The sequence below is a fragment of the Megalobrama amblycephala genome, linkage group LG18, assembly GCF_018812025.1.
Source record: "Megalobrama amblycephala isolate DHTTF-2021 linkage group LG18, ASM1881202v1, whole genome shotgun sequence".
Taxonomy (NCBI): domain Eukaryota; kingdom Metazoa; phylum Chordata; class Actinopteri; order Cypriniformes; family Xenocyprididae; genus Megalobrama; species Megalobrama amblycephala.
The window spans coordinates 32168381-32186314 of NC_063061.1; the positions used below are offsets into that span (position 1 = coordinate 32168381).

Consider the following 17934-nt stretch of genomic DNA (forward strand, 5'->3'; position numbering starts at 1 on the left):
TCTCCCCCTCATATTCAGTCGCGAAAGATCCAGAAACGTAGTGCACACGTGAGTTGCTCTGTTGTTGACTGCCAGAATCAACATGTAACTTAAATGTGTTTTCTCTCCCAAGAACGGACCAAGCTGTCAGGGACCAGTGGATTAAATTCATTTTTAATGACGCGGTTCCTACAACCCTTCCCACTGGCTTAACGTTAGGTGTCTGTGCTAATCATTTACGCCGGAATCGTTCACAAATTTGAATGTCTAAAAAACCACAACGTGAAACAAGGCAAATACACCACATGATAGCAAACGTTGATCTCAATAACCACTGTAAGCTGATAAAAAAAAGTAGACTACATCTCTGTTAATGTAATCTACATTAAATAAAAGGTATAATGTATGTCTCAGTCAAAATGATTGTCTTTACCATTCAGAGACATCTTGATGTAGACGTCCTTCCATCGACTCTACATCTTCCCTTTCCAGCTCAGGTTCAGAGTCTGGCTCGTGCATATATGGTTGAATTCCGTAGGTCACGGCCAGGTCGGGTTCATTCACAACTTGCGCCATGATGTCATTTTGGAATGATATGCTGAAGTTACCTGCGGTGTCAACCCCCCTCCTTCCTGCCACCAATCAACGTGCCCCTCATTTGCATTATTAAAATGACCGTCCACGACAGCCAAAATATCGCATCAGATATCGCGAGACAATAATGCCTTCAGAAATAAGGGTCAGAGGAGCTCGGTGTTTATTTTTTTCCCACTTTTCTTTTTTAGAAGGGCCTGAAAGACTATGATAGAGCGTGGGTATCCAAGGTAATACTAGGTTATGACTCCTTTAAACTGAGAGTGCCGTGTACCATTTAGTGCAGGTAACACCAGTGAAGCGTAAGAACATCATGCAACTCAGGGCTGGACGATTAATCGAAAAATAATCAAAACCGAAATTCATAACCTCTAACCGACGTAATTTTCCCATGTCGGTTATTTCGGTTTTTTAATCCTGTTAACACTTCCCCCTTAAAAGCATACTAGCGCGTGTGTAGCCACATGACTCTGCCCCGTCCAGTCAGTGGCATAAAAGCAAAGCGGTGTGAGCCTTGCGTCTTCACTAAACTTTGTCAGTTGTATTTGCTTTATGGTTTGGACATTCAAGTGATTAGATGATCGGATGTGTATTATATCGATCTACCATGTTCACGCAGCTGCATTGTGGCACGAACACTCATATAAACAGTAGCTATGAAGATGGAACACAGAAACTAGTTGTCAGTGCTGTCCTGTGATTTATCACTAAAGTAGCTTAGAATCTCAAAACTTATTATAGCATGTTTGTGTGCAGCGCACATGAAGCACAGAGAGCAGTGATCGGCGGTCACGCTGCGGGTTCCCAGTTTGTGTCCGTTCTCGGACTGTTCTGTGTATTTTAACTGTAGAAAAGGTTGTTCCGAGTCGAAACTACGATACAGAAAACTAACGTTACATCAGTATATCATCATAAACGCAGCCGTTTTTGCCTTACGTGAACATAAACAGATGAGAAAGAAAATGTAGGCTACGGTGTTTTTGCTTAAAGAGACAACAACCTGATAATCGCGCTGCCTGTCATTAATGTTAATCAAAGAACAAAAGAAAATCATTCCCTGATCATGACTGAATATATTTAATAACTTTACTTGATTAATCTTTATTTTATTTATAAAAAGAAAACTATGCAGTGTTTTTAAAGTTTTAATTACAGTTTCTGTACCTGAAATTTAGTTTAGTTGTATTTATTTATGATATTGCTAATTGATTTGTTTCTTTGTTTCTTTGTTCCTTTCTTATTACTGACCTATCTTATTACTTGTCTTTAACACTTTAATATTTGAAATTTATATTAATCTGTTTTTGCTATGGTATTTTTTTTTAATCACAGGCAAAATTCCTCTTGCAGTGTTTTGTAGGCTGCTTATTTTTGCTCATGTTATTCAGCTGCAACAGAATGCTTTGTAAAAATGTTTGACTTAATTTTTTTTTATATTGGATTTTTTATCTTATTGGAATCGAAACTAGGAATCGATAAGAAGAATCGGAATCGATAAAATTCAAACTATACCCAACCCTAGTAAGAAATGTTACGAACATAGATAAAATAACTGCTGATAGTCAATCATATTTACAGTACAAACCTTGTCAGTGAACCATGAGGGCAAAAAAAAAAAAAAAACGAGAACAAAATAATCGTTCAATAATCGTAATCGAGGCGAAATGTTCAATTAATCGAGGTTTTGATTAGGCCATAATCGTCCAGCCCTAATGCAACTCAGACTTTTGACATAAACAGACAGACAGACGTACTATATTGATCCAAAACTGGAAAATTACATTGTAGCCGCAGCAAGGCATGAAACTAAATATTAAATAGCAATATAAAAAACAGAAAGTATTCCTGATTTACAAAATAAATAGAAGACACAGAAAAGCAATATAACAAACGTATATACAACAAATAGAGAGACTAGTTAAATAATGTATTGTGCAAATGAGCTTTAAAGACCCACTCCGATAAAAATCATGTTTTTCGTGTTGTTAACATGTTCTTGTGGCATTTTTCTAAAGCTAGAGGACATATCTTTAGAAAATTAAGCTCAAAATTGCATTTTTGAGTATTTCTGCATTCAAATGGCTGTGAACCAATGGCAGTCACTAAAAGGCAGCCTAAAACAGACTGGAGTTGTGATGTATTAACTCTGGGGGGGCCACAAGCTCCTGCCCCACTCCGCTCAAGTTCTGAGGAGTAGAGAAGACGATGGCGGATCAACACCTGTGTGCTGTAGTGGGTTGCAGTGCTAAGAAGAGAGATATTGGTATTAGCTTTCATAATTTACCGCAGCGCTGGCTCCGCCCACAACGCAGAGGCTAATTGCTAATGAGCTACTGCCGCTCTGCAGAAGCAAAGTCCTGGAAAAGAGCACATGTTTTTTGGGCTAAAAACTGCATAATCATAATTTAAAGACCACTGAGAACGCTTTAAAATAGCTCAAAAGATGATCGGAGTGGGACTTTAAGTTGCAGTGAACGAAAGGTGCATTGAAATTCGGATTGTCAAGTGCAATAACTTTATTAATTACAAATTTGTAATAATTGGGGTTTGACACCCAGAGACTGTGAGGAAAAAAACTGTATGCTGAAGCAGAAACAGAGAAGAAGAAAGTGCTACTTCATGGTTCCTGCATCATTTTAAAAATCAAAACGAATGCTTTTTAAAAACCTTAGGAGCTCAGTAAATGAAAAATAAGACCCAACAGGCCAAGGGAAACAACAAGAAAAGAACTGAAATTCATACATGTGAATGATGACATCTACTTTTAATGTTTTATAATGCAGATGTTTTATCCCTATTAACTTTGCCCTTTCCTTTCCATGTCACTTATTTGGGATCAATCAAGATGAAAATTTGCCTTAAACTCTAAACTGCAGCTAGTCTACCACAGCAATAGGCTCTACTTCTCTGGACACGTCAGTAGAATATTCTGACAAAGCACTCTGACAATCTTGCCTGGGCTGTAAAGTATCACACTCACTTCGATCACTGTCTGTCTTTGACAAAGGCAAAAAAATAAAAAATAAAATAGGAATATATAACCTGAAAACACACAAAAACTGTACCCCGCCATTACATCAACAATAATACTTTTTTGCTTTTAAAATGCCCAAGTTGTGTCAAGGAATCTTCTGCAACTTACCTTTGTAACGGTCAATGAATCTCGGCATAAACCCATCCTTGTCAGTGCAAGACAGAATGTATGTCTTTGCATCGTCTATAGGCTTTTTCCTCCTCCTCCTTGTAGACATAATGGCTCTGTGAAAATAATTGTAATTTGTACTTATTCAAGGCAAATCTCACAAAAAGGATTTTGAAAAATAGCAAGTCACAAAAAAAAAATCTATTATGTAAAATAAATAAATAAACAGACATTCATACAAACACAGACGCTGCAACAACTGTGTACTGAGCTTTGCTATTGCAGGATGCACATTGTTTAACATCAAACACGGGCTAATGAAATATGCAAATTCTGAAATGTGCACACTGAAAGCTGACCGAGCCTGTTGAAACCGAGAAGTTAACTTGTTAGATGATAACCATGTTGTGCTGCACAGACACTCAGTAATCAATTTAAACTAGGGCTTCTGGTACAGCAGCATGGCGGCGTTGCCACATGACCATTGACTGACATATGCAGCATCACATCCTTCCTCATACATACGGGTGGTTGACGTGAACTCAAATCCAAAGTGAAAAAAAAATTATTTAAAAAATGTATGTCAAATGTCTTATAATTATATTGCTTAATATGTGAATAACTCAAAACTGAATGTGTCCCTTTCTAATTCCTTATTTATTTAGCATTTTATTAACTTTTTTGTGTGGTAGTCCCAAATATTGTCCACCGGTGTGACAACATTTTTTATGTTAATATTTAATTCAGAGATTGTGTAACAGATAAGACAAATATGCACAATCCTTATCAATTTGTCCTAATTACATTCCCACATCAAAAGTAACCAATAAAAATTCACAATCATGTTATTATCCCACTTTAAGATGTACACATAGGGACTTTATCCAAACGTCTGGATTATATTCATTATAATTAGTATAAAACCTAATCAAGCTTCTTTCCATCCTTATATGTGCATAGTGATGATATCATTATTATACTATTCAACACCTTTTAAATAAATTTGTGCATTCAAATGCCTTTTCCACTTATAATTCAGTTTGTCACACCATTGGACAACAAAAAGTATCGGTATGCCCCTGTTTTGGAGGGTGAGTAGGAGGTGTCCATGAGCTAGGAGCAGGAGAAGCTTTTGCTAAGTATTCTGATTAATTATTTTGTCACTTTGCCTCCACGTCCCCCCGATTGTCCGTGAGCTTCTCCTCCTGTCCATACGGTAATCTCTCTACTGTGCGACAGAGAGTTGGGTGGTTATGACGCAATCGTTAGCCTATTTTTACAAAAACTGCATGGGGCCATGCAGTTGGGTCCATTACGTAAGATACAAGGTAATGGAGCCTTTTATACATTTTTGTGTTTCTTTAGAAATAAATAATGTACAAATGGAGTCTTTAAACGCCACAGATGTAAGGTTATTCACTGTCAAAGTGACGCCAAAATGAATGGGAGTCAATGGAATGCTAACAGCAGGTGGGGGTCTGCTAATCAATGGCGGCGCCCGGGAGAAGCTTCAAGATTTGCTCCTGCTTTAAACAGCTAACTGAGCTAGCGATGACTCTCCTCTTTCAGATTCGCGTCAGTTATGAAATCAGCTTGATATGATTAGTTTCTAAAGCTGTCAATCATCTCACGTGAACCAACCAGACCATAAGGCTGTTCTAATGCAGTGACGCTGTCTGTGTATAGTTCCTCATTCTGAGCTACAAACACAACTAAACACATCTCTTCCATCTGATTCAAATATATCTGGTTTGTGTGTGTGTGATTTCTGTCCGATTTTGGTTATTTTATAGGAACAAAATGTTTACATCCACTGGTGTGAGAGCCATTTCCACCAGTGTGACGCAGATTTCATGTCACACTATAGGACAGTGCTGTCACACCAGTGGACATTTTCAAGATCAAGGCCAGTTTGCGGCCTAGCTATATAAGAGACAGTCTTCAATCCTGACTAACAGTGTTAAGGTTTACATTATTTTCAATAATCATTCAATATAAATTGATGAAAATTTTCAGATCAATACTTAGATTATGTCACACCAAAAGACTGCATAATGGATCCCATTTCCAACAGTGCACGGAAATATTATAACCTTATAACCTTTAGTTTCATTAAGTTAACACCGCTATAACATCTATTCAAGCATTTGAATGTATTTAGACTTATTTTTCATTTAATTACAGTAGTTTTAAGATAAGCAACGCTACCCCGGACAGTCACGCCAGTGGACAAATGTCATGTTTAAAACTAAATATATACAGATTTGAATTATAATACTCATTAATTACAGATGTATTAGTTCTGCAAGATTAAACTGTATATAACAACAGATATTTTAATTAAATATTATACATTTTTATTTATATTTGTCACCATGAACACAAAAATGTAGCGTCACGTCAACCACCCATACGCGCATGGATGGTTATTGGGGGGGTCCAGGGTAGGCCGGTACCACCCAGACAAAAAGCTTGGTGAAAACTTCCCTTAGAAGTATTGAGTCTAAACAAGCAAAGGTTTCAAATCTTGCTACATTTGTTGATCACTTGATCAGTCACAGTGATGCTCTGAAATTTAAGAATGTGTTTTTATTTGTTAAAAATGTGTTTATATATATATATAAAAATGAAGTTGAGATAAGATGCTAAAATGGCAAGCATCACTTCACATTGTCACGGACATGGACAACTGAGAGCAGGAAAGATTTTTCACTAAATACTTTGCATTTTGCAAATTTTATTGAAAAATTATGTGACCAAAACATCCACAACTGAATTGCTACAGCTATATTGCTGTAATTGCAAAGTAAATTTGGAAAAACTTGAAGGCGGTCTTTTCTATTATTTTCTCTCAACTGTCCTGCTCTGGGTCATTCTTCATTTGTGGTGGCATAAATGCATACTTAGTAATATTTACAAAATGTTCCCTGTTCTAGAAATCATCATGATGGCAGCCTCCATTTTAGAAAAGTCTGGATTTAGGCTAATTTGTCTGTGGCGTTACTGTCTGTAGTGTTACTGTCTTTCCTGGTAACACCACAGACTCTATAGTAACTCCACAGACAATATAGGCCTACAACCAGAAATGTAATTGAAATATATTTTAATAAAACACATAGGACATTCATAGTCATATAATTGTATCTCTCGTCAGGTATGGCAAGATTAACTGCTGCTGAAAAGCAACGTCTTTATAGACAGTGCAGAGATGCAGAGTACCTCATCAGACCTATTTAAAAACATTATGTGCAAAAAAAGACTGAGAATAGGAGATCTCTCAGGGGAAAGTAAGTTTAATAAGTTAAATAAGTTTGTGGATATATCATATATGTTGTATTCACAGAAGATTTTCTGGGTTTTTTTATTCTCTTTTGAAACAGATCACACATTATGATTACATCACAATCCATTGTGCAGACTATTTTTTGTTAAAGGGATACAATTTTTTTGTTCACCCAAAATGAAAGTTCTATCATTATTTATATTACTAGAATGGCTGTTTATTAGTACTAATTAAGCACATATGAATGCCTTATTTTGCATGACCATATTCTACATTCTTAATCCTACCCAATACCTAAATTTAACAACGACTTTATAACTAACTGTATGCGTTTTCTATACTGAAGTGTTACCAAATTTCTTTGTTCTTTTGTACACAAAGGAAGATATTTGGAAGAATGTAACCAAACAGATCTTGCCCCCCCATTGACTGCCATATTTTTTCGCTACTAGTCAATGGGGGGTGAGATCTGCTGGGTTACAAACATTTGTCCAAATATCTTCCTTTGTGTACAGCAGAACAAAGAAATTTATACATGTTTGGAACAATGTGATGGGGAGTATGATGACAGAATTTGCATTTTTGGTTCAACTGTCCCTTTAAGGAGTGAAAAACAGGTTACAGGTTGTTTTAATTATACATTTTAATACAGTTTTTCTCTAAATGTTCTTTTATCAGAATAGATACTTCTTGTAATCCTACTTATGATGAAATTCATTATTTTGCTCAACAAACTTTAATTGTTAAACCTTGTATGCAGTATTACGTCTGTGGTGTTATATATACGTCTGTGGTGTTTCTTTCCTACAAAGCCATTTAATCTTATAATTTAATGTTTTTAGACTGTAAGGTGGTTTTAATCTTTTAGAATAAAGACTATAAAGGTTGCACAGACCATTTTTCCTGCCTTTTTTGATGTATATCCATTTTTTAAAAAAAAAGAAACAATTCTTCTTTGGCAAAAATAGAGGCCAAGATGAACAATTAAACATTTATTTTAAAAATGAAATTTAAATAATCAATGAAACTGAGTCCTTAAAGTAATTTATTTATTAATTAATTATTACCTAAAGTTGCATATCCCTGCTCATTTTAGAACAAACCAAAATTTGACTTCAAATATTGGTAACACCACAGACATAAGTGGTTGTTTCACCAGTGTTTGATTAAAATTATTTAAAAATCAAAATATTATTAAGCTTCAATTTTAATGGATATAGCATATTAAACAAATTTTAAATGCATACCAGTACATTTTATTAAAAGAAAACAAACAAGAATTTTTACTATTTCTGCCTCTCATTTGCCACCCTAATTGAAGAATGACCCCTCTAACAAACCAGCTGCGGGTAGGATGAGTGACTCCAAAACGGCACCGTAGCTTCAGTCCTGCGTTAGCTTCTGGCTAACCTCCATCAGCGAGTCCTGCCCTGTCTTGCTCACAATTCACAACCGATTCCACCTTTAACGACACGACTTCACTGCACCCCGTCTCTGCCCCGCTGTCATGTCCGTGGTGACGTTATTAGGTTATGCCAACTGCATTAGCATTTATTAAGCAACTATTAAGTAATATTATGTCGCTAACGTTAGCTACATGGCAGCTAAACGAGGTAGCAAACATCACGATGTAACGCCAAAATATGAACTCACCATGAAAACCATGCCTAGCTTACCTGTTGCATGCAACCACTCCGTCTTCTTCTTCTACTTCTTCTTCATGTGCAATTTCCGCGGTTTTCCTTACATTCGCGGCAAATTGTACAATGCAGTGATTTCATTGGCTAAAGGTTTCAGATTCCCGCGGTGTGTATTCGAATTCGCGGGAAGTGTATATCCTGACGTCCGGTAAAAAAAAAAGCTTGACGATACACACCTTCACACACTTACCCACTTTTTGCTACCTTACGGGCCACTTTTTAGAGATGAAAAAAAAAGCAATGGTAGCATCAGGGGAAGCTGCTGAGCTTATTTTAATTGAAATCGGAGTGGGGCCCACTATTTTGGGCCCCACTCCGATTTTGGAACTCCTTAGGTGGGTGTGCTCCCACCGATGGGAACCCACACCGACATAAATGTTAGTACACACCCACACACACACCCACACACACACACACACACACACACTCTCTCTCTCTCTCCCTCACACACACACACACACACACACACACATACTTGTTTGGGGTGCCTCGTGGGGGCACCAGTTATTTACCACATTTTGGGGACACCACTTTCCTGACATCCTAGAGACTAGATAAACACATCAAAAAATAAAAAAAAAAAAAAGTTTAATAAATACCTCTCTTAAAATGTAATTAATTCATTAAAATAAGGGTAGGTGGTAATCTGGGGACAGGTCAGGTTAACACATGTGGGGACACAGGGACAACTCCTTATATGGGCATTAACAGGAAGTCCCATCTGGGGACAAAACCCTGACCAACTAGTGTATCAATAAGTACACATGGATGTCCAATCTGGGGACAAACCAGTGTAATCTACAGACAAAGAAAGGTCATAATATGGCCAGCTGGCCAATTCATAATGGTATTTCCGGAAGTTATATTGGTTTGTTAAAAATAGGGTGGTTTAATAAGTTAGTTCAGCTTAACTTCAAAAAAGAACTTGAACAACATGCAATCTTCAACTGCAAGTCATTTCAGTCCTCCAAGACTGCCACAATCATATACTGCATTTAACTCATTCTTACACAATTCAGTTGCTACATTTACTGATTATGACCCATGAGAGCCGTACGTTGAATGTGATTTTGCTGCTCTTATCAAAGTCAATCTAATTTATATTATAAAGCCCTTTAAAACAAAGTTGTCACAGAGTGCTTTTACAAACACCCACCCTAAACCCGACAGAGCACACAAGTAGATACACAAAAAAAAAAATTAAAATTACCAAACCAATTAAACGTATACATGGTAAGCTTACTGTTAAAAGTATGTATTATGTTTGAGGTAAAGTTAAGTATCCTGTAGTTAACCAGTAATAACACATTTGGGAAGGTTAGTAGATCAGAGCTACAATTCTTAAATTGTCTAAAATTATGAACGTTATCAGTGGAATGGAGTTTTTTTGTCTTGTTTTGAAATGCTCTAAGAATTGAATCTTTAAGTCATTAAAAAAATCCAAGAGAAATAAAAACGACCTTGATACAAATTGAATCTACAGCCAAATTTAATCAGTACAGTATGGGTTCCGTGCTTGCCACCAGATATTACAACATATTTTTTTTATGATGTGTTTCGTCTAATGTGCCATCAGAAAATAAATTAATCAATTTAAAATTAAATCCACAACACAATTAAAAATGTGAAACATAAAGGGGCCTGAATAAAGGCATTGAAAACTATAGGCACTCTGTCGTATGGCTACTGTACAGTAAAACTAGCACCAAATTTACAACCAACATCGAGCCGTTTTAACTCTTTCAAAACTTAAATTACACTATAATGTTTCCAACCATGGTATTGAGACAAAAAAAACAGATAATATAATTCAACTAAAACGCAAAAACAGAATCCATAACTAAAATCAACATAAAATCTGGTGGCAAGCACGGAACCCATACTGTACTGCTTAGATTTTGCTGTCGATTAGATTTTCCTGGTGCACTCCTTTTTGTATCAATGTCGTTTCTATTTCAAAGGGATATTTTCTTAATGACTTGATTCAATTCTCAGAAAGAACATTTCAAAGCTAGCCCAAAAACCTCTTATTTTGACCATTCCACTGATAACGTTGTATTGCATGCATTACAGCATTCCCCAGAAGCGGTCTCTCTCATATGCTGTGATTCTGTTTTTTACACAATACTTTACCGCTTGCCAGTCCTGTTCAATGAGGGCTTTCGGGCTTCTGTAATGCATGCACTAGAACGTTATCAGTGGAATGGTCAAAATAAGAGGTTTTTTTGTCTTGCTTAGAAATGCTGTTTCTAAGAATTGAATCATTAAGTCATTAAAAAAATCCCAAAGAAATAAAAACGACCTTGATACAAAATAGAGCGCACCAGGAAAATTGAATCTACAGCCAAATTTAATCAGTACAGTATGGGTTCCGTGCTTGCCACCAGATATTACAACATATTTTTTTTATGATGTGTTTCGTCTAATGTGCCATCAGAAAATAAATTAATCAATTTAAAATTAAATCCACAACACAATTAAAAATGTGAAACGTAAAGGGGCCTGAATAAAGGCATTGAAAACTATAGGCACTCTGTCGTATGGCTACTGTACAGTAAAACTAGCACCAAATTTACAACCAACATCGAGCCGTTTTAACTCTTTCAAAACTTAAATCACATTATAATGTTTCCAACCATGGTATTGAGACAAAAAAAAACAGGTAATATAATTCAACTAAAATGCAAAAACAGAATCAACAACCAAAATCAACCTTACTTTTTAGTGGTCTTTCTCTCATATGCTGTGATTCTGTTTTTTACATAATACTTTACCGACTGCCAGTCTCGTTCACCGAGGGCTTTGGGGGCTGCTGTAATGCATGCAATGCAGTCGACTTTTCCAGGAGTAACTCCCGAGTGAATAAATTTAATCATTTTGTCTTCTACAGCCGCAATCTCCACCTCACTCCACTTTCTCTTCCTAGGAACTAATGACAAGAAAATTACATTAATTGCACTGCATGTGTTGTAGGTGCAAGACTGGATTATTTTTATACTATTCTTTATGATGTTGTTGACCTTTTATAAATAAAGCAAATAAAAACTATTACTGGACAGGTTCCTTACCTGATGTTACTTTCATGACCTCCCGTGTCCTCTCTGGAGATCCTTTAGAAACACAATCATATACATTTCGAAATCAAACTACTAATTACTGATAGGCTGTTTGGGGGGAATTCTTGATATTCTGATTGCATTAAACATTTAACTGCCTGTTCATACATCTTACCTTCATTCTTGTTTACTGGCCTGCTGCTATTCACTCCTGAAGTGCCTGCTTGAAGGCATGATTTAATTATTATTTAACTAATGGAAATGACAAACATCTTTAAAAAATGCGTTTACAAATCTTTACCTGGCTCACTTGATGTCACATCATGAGAATGATCTGACCGTTCTGTTTCACTCTCCATCCCAGCATCAGGCTCAACGCACTCTGAAATATAGTCTTAGTATTCAGAGATATGCACAGATTCTTCCAAAGTCACTAGGACACGCTTGACAGGTAGTTTAAACTCGATTAACAGGTTGCATACCTGTTGGATTGATGTTGATCTGGTCAAGACCTTTCCCTCTGAATTCGTTAAGCCTTCCCTGCTCCATTGCCATCAAGACTTTGGTGATTTTTGCCAGCTGGAGTGTTCCCTCTGGTAATCTGTAATATTTCCTGTGGATACGAATATCATGTCCCAGGAAATCAGCAAGTTGGTCCATTTCGGTGTCATTCAGGTTAAGAACTCTGGACATTGTAGAGATGTGTTTGCGCAACTTGGTGGACGATAGGGCTTTTGGACATTTAGCACCACACTCCATGGCAAAGCGGCGGAGGCAGTCTGATCCACGAAATGATGTCTCGCAGCCTGGGATTGCAAACATGTAGATGTTCTCCTTCGGAACACCGCAAACTTCACGCGTTTTAACCAGCAACTCCATGGATTTGATCATTTCCGGTGCCAAAAGTACTGCAATTTTCCTTCCGTGCTTTCCACGGATTTCTACACGACTAAAGTACTTGCATAGTGCTCGTTCAACTTCTGAGAGAGAGTCAGCAATATCAATGTTTAAAGTAGAGTTGTCTCGAGACTCAAATGATTGTACTGGCATCAGACAGGCTTCCCCTTGCCTTTTTCTGTTGAAGATGATCATTTGTGCAAGAGTGACTTTAGCCAGTTTTGCCCAGGTCTTGGTGTTCGGTGCATTAAAAAGTGTGCTGTAGTATTCTTGCTGTTTCTCCTTTAAATATATATGGAGTTTCTTGACATCATCTGCAAATGGCAAGATCAGTGGAGCGTTGTACCTTTTTTCTTCCAGGGTATTGTAAGCATGACATGAGATCATCTCCCTCCAGCGTGTCTGATAGATGTGTTTGAAGTCCTCTGCTTTTTGAAGTTTTGTTGTGTCACCGCAGATTCTTGCATCACAACTTACAATGTCGGCAACCTTCATGAGGCTCTGACCAAGTTTCTTGGCTAGCGTTGGCACCACTATCTTATTTGTCTCACGCTGAAACCCTGTAACAGCTTTAACTGCATTAACTGTGTGTTGGAAGTTGGCTGGATCAATGTATTCCTCAAGTGATTTGAGAAGGGACACCTGCCTTCCTTTCAAAACCAGTCTCCCTAACTCACGCATTTTCTGACGGATCAGTTCATGATCAGAACGCCGGTGTCCCATGATGTTGTATTTCTGCTCGCCATACTTGAGAATACAATGGTCACTCTTTATGACATCTACCACTTCACCTTGTTTCATATCACTGAGAAGTTTCCACAGTCCCTTGCTAACTCCTTCCTGCACAGGTTGCGCAAAGGCGCAAATCGATTGGGCTCGAGTTCTACCAGGTTTTGGAAGAACACCTCGAAGTGGGCACCTTTTCATATGTTTCCAAAGAAATCTTTTTTTGAAAAGTCCTTGGCAATTTGCACAATGTAAGAATTTATTTGGATTGACATTTGGAGAACTCGCTTGTTTACATGGAACAATGACACCTTTTCCCTGTGTAATGACATCTACATTGTGTGCTCTGTCCCCCTGTTTCCTTAGTATAGTCAGTTGGATCTTTCTTTCCTTGGAGTTCTTTGGAGATGAAATGGCCTTAGCGACTTCAGATTGATCTTTATGAACAAGTTCCAGATGCCTGGCGATTTTGGATTGTGGTTTCTCACAAAAGAGACAGTAATGTTTTTTGGTGTATCTTCTAGATCCATCGTCAGTCTTTTGACTGTGCATGACTGTAAGTGAAGTTATGGAGCTTCCCCCAGATGTGTCAGATTCAGAGTTCCGGTTTCTAGGTCCCTTGTATGTTTTTCTTGTTCCATCTTTAACAGCAGGACTGGCCATGGTGGCAGCATTTTTCTTTAATATACTGCCTCCCTCTGAGCTGGTCTCACTTTCACAATCTGACCCTGGCACATATTCATCCTCTGTTATTTCCATGCTGCTTAGTGAGTCTTCAGAATCATATCCAAGCATTTGTTTTTTAAACTGAAATCAGAATTCAGCAAATTAAATTTCCTAAATACAAGGTCTGTGTCACTGAAACAGAACTACAATATCTCCCAATGTCTCTAGAATAAAAGTATTTCCTTCTAACATCCACAAAAAATACCCTATATTTTAAACTGCTAAAAAAAATGTAAAAGCAAGCATTTTTGTTACATGCACGCAATTACTGTAGTTTAATATCTAATTGCATGAATAAATGCAAAATTAAATGCAAGTTATCAAGTATGAATGGGTCTAAAGTATCAAACAAACATTGAAAGGGTTGCCTTTTAAACCGTTACGAAAATCAGTCCAGATAAAATTAATGAATTCTCCAAACTTTTATGAACTGTGGCCATCATCTATAATTTTTACCTTGTGATTGGAGTGGGACACATTCCCATCTTCTGCAGAGCTGGAATCTGTGTCCATGTGGTTTTGGAAGGCAACCTGTAATCAGTCAAACATGACAAATAGAAGGTATCATGCATATAATGCAATCCCCACTTAGACAAGGTGTCCCCATAAAGACAGTTAAAACATTTCATTTAACATTAAAAAAAAAAAAAAAAAAACAAGGTTAACTTGCTAACTGTCACGAATGCAGCTCCCCCGGTGCATCCTCCGGGCCGCCGGAGGGAGCCGTCACCTGAATATTGACATACACCTATCCAGACTCCATCTCCCATAGGCCCGCATTCCTGGGACTGATTACACCTGCACCATATCACACTCACACTATTTAAGACACACACACACTTACACTTGTTTTCATGATATATCGGGACTTGTGAAAAAAACGTGAAATATTAGGACATGCCTTTCCCAAGTCCAACAGACCTGGTTATCAAATAATTTCCTACCAATGCTTCAAGGAATAGATCCATCTGCTGAGATTTTGTCTAAGGCTATATTTTGGGCAGACCTGATTTTCGATGCTACTTGTGAGGACATGTTTGGGTTTTTGTGACTTATGAGGTCATAGCAACAAACACTCATTTCATGTTTAAGTGATTTGTGAGGCCCATAGATACACATTCAATTTTCAGATTTAAATGACTTATAAAGACTCAGTAATGAATAAAATAGGGTGCATATTTGCAATTTGGTTGCTGTTAAATGTTTGAAATTTCTTTCTACATTAGAAGCAGCGGTGTACAAAACAGACATGCTCAATGCTCAGTAAACCTTTTTCACATTTACAGGTTGATAAAATCTAATAAAACTGAGTGGCTCAGAGATATATAAAAACTACACAGGCAGGAGCCATCTTGGAAAACAGTCTCGACCAGTCGAGCCACGAACGCCGTACTACGTGAGATGACCTGTGACTTAAACCTATCGACCAGCTCACTTAGCATGCCGTTCGTGGCTCGACTGGTCGAGACTGTTTTCCAAGATGGCTCCTGCCTGTATACGTGTAATTTACTGTCTTTATTAAGCATCTTCTTATTAAACTGTTTGTACACTTACAAAGTTCTCAATGCATCGCCCCTAGGTTCATTTTGTGCCAGAATTGTCCTTTAATGAACTACTCTCTTTAGTGTCATTCTATAAAGAAGACAACTATTAATACATTATTAAAGCTTCAGCCTGAAACATTACAGTGGGTTCAGCTAACCAGTTTAATAATGTCAGAACGTACATCCCAGTTATATTAATGTAATTTAACACACGGCCTGTTAAAAGTAACACCCACTCATAAGGATTTGTCAATAGCTGAAAGAGCACATTAAACAACTTGTGCAAAAACAAAGCAACACTGAAAACCTGGGTAATATGTGTGAAAGTAACAATCCCTTTAAGTACTTGCTTGTTGACACTGAGGGTATAGATTACATATACTTTTAAACCTTATTCTATGAAAGAAATTATGTCAGTTACTTGAAACAATGCATTATGATAATGATCCTGAAGTAGTAAGAAAAAAAAATAGTGTCTGAAGGGTGGGGATAATGTAACGTAGGTCCACTGGAGGCAAGTTGAAGTGATGAACCCATGTGCAGTTTATTTCCAAACGTGAACAGATACAACATAAACGATGACTTGACTAGAACAGACTTGACCTGAAGCATGAACCGACCTGAAGCAGGAACCATGAACAGACGTGACTTGGAACAGACTTGTCAGAGAACTCACCAGCAGCGGTTACAGTAAACAATCACAATACTCGACAAGAGACTATGGAAACATGAGGAGTATTTATACATTCTAGTTCTATCTATTCATCTTCCTTTTCATTGATATGATTCTGTTGTGAATGTAGTATTTGATTGCAACCCAGTCTCTGTCTTTCAAAGCCACTGGTTCTGCAGAGCCACTGGTTATGAAATGAATCATGTGCCGCTCCACAGCCTTCACTTCATTACCTGTCCAATTGGTCCTCACCTTCCCAGCTGTCGAATGTAAACAAAACTCACACATACACGCCTATATTACTAACAGGGGACTATCACTCTGCTCTGGCCAAGAGGGGACCATTTTGAAGAAACAAAAATGACATACAAAATTTTCGTTTAAGGTCTTTTTTCATAATATAACTTCAAATAAGCATTTTTTTTATTTTTAAAAAAAACATGCCAAGAGAGGACCTGCAACTCTGATGATGTCTACCTATCCAACAGGGGACCTCCATAGCCTCCAATGGAGCTGTGTGTGAATCTAGACATGACGTAATAAAAGCATGCACCGCCATCTCCAGAGTCTTATCAGTGAGGAAATGTTTAATTTTTACAAGTATACAAAGCTGAGGAAAACTGGACCCGATCACGGTGGAAATTTGTTTATCAACTTTTAGTGAGTCATCTAAAACAACACCCAGATTACGTACCTGTGAAGACCTAAAATCCGATAGGGATCCAAGGTCAAAATTAAGTGCTTTAGTATTTTCTGAAGGGCCAAAAACAATTACTTCTGTTTTCTCCTCATTTAAGGATAAAGAAATTTTGAGATAGCCAGGATTTAACCTCCTCTAGACAGGATAAAAGAGCAGTCATGGCCAGCGGATCATTTTTGGATCCACTGCCTTTTGCTGCCTCAAGCAGCTCCTTCTTTTTTTGTTTTTTTTTTATCCTTTCTTTGCGAGGCATCTTTGCACTGCAGAACACACACACAAACACAAAAGGACATTTCATACCTTTTCCTGAAATCTACTAGGGTCACATCTCCTTCACACTGCACTTTGATGTCAGGTCAGGTATTAATCATTTTATATTGACATTGATATTTTTACATTTATTTCCAAAGAGATATTATTGAGTTTACAGGCTAAAGTGGTCTTGCTGTTGTAAACACTGTTGCTATTGTAGGAAAAAAAAAAAAGTGTCACATTTAAAATATAATTATATTTTAATTCATTTCTGAATTGTTTTTATTTTTGTAATGATAATTCAGAGAATGAGAAAATCTGAATAAGCCTTCCCAGTGTTGTGATAATTATTTTTAAGGCACCCTACGTTTTAAAAAAATAAATAAATACTGTAATATAATAATAGTTTAGTCAAATAACATAAAAAAGACCAGACCCCTCGATGCCTGTGAAACTTTTCTCCCTCAAACAGCACGCTAACATTACTTCTACACACAGCAATATAAACAACATATCTGCATGTTCTCACATCACATCGTTCTTGTAAAATAATAATAAGTAAGTAAACATCAAAAGCACTTCGCTGAGAATGAACCAGCTGCCGCGGTGTTGAAAATATCCCCTGGCAATTAAAAAATGCGCGTGCGGCGTGAGGAATCCCC

The 17934-nt window shown here is 37.2% G+C and overlaps 1 protein-coding gene across 2 annotated transcripts; it reads right to left on the minus strand.

Annotated features, from left to right (window-relative positions):
* Positions 1 to 10169: 10169 nt before the first annotated feature.
* LOC125253284 lies at positions 10170 to 17929 on the minus strand. 2 transcript variants are annotated; one of them, XM_048167207.1, is made up of 6 exons: positions 14560 to 17929; positions 12237 to 14184; positions 12056 to 12136; positions 11930 to 11974; positions 11767 to 11808; positions 10170 to 11627 (listed from the first exon to the last, which is right to left on the minus strand). In XM_048167207.1, the coding sequence occupies exons 1-6, from the start codon at positions 14614 to 14616 to the stop codon at positions 11413 to 11415; spliced, it is 2388 nt and encodes a 795-aa protein (XP_048023164.1). In that variant the 5' UTR covers positions 14617 to 17929; the 3' UTR covers positions 10170 to 11412. The 2 variants fall into 2 exon arrangements, with proteins under 2 accessions (XP_048023164.1, XP_048023163.1); XM_048167206.1 differs by having other exon boundaries at positions 11930 to 11977.
* Positions 17930 to 17934: the final 5 nt, after the last annotated feature.

Bases quoted from the DNA above. Each gene is read 5' to 3' on its own strand.
- LOC125253284 (XM_048167206.1), bottom strand. From the start codon at position 14,616: ATGGACACAGATTCCAGCTCTGCAGAAGATGGGAATGTGTCCCACTCC. The intron at 12,137-12,236 runs GTATGCAACCTG...ACTATATTTCAG, and splicing joins GATCAACATCAATCCAACAG to AGTGCGTTGAGCCTGATGCT. The intron at 11,628-11,766 runs GTAAGGAACCTG...TCTTGTCATTAG, and splicing joins GGTCATGAAAGTAACATCAG to TTCCTAGGAAGAGAAAGTGG.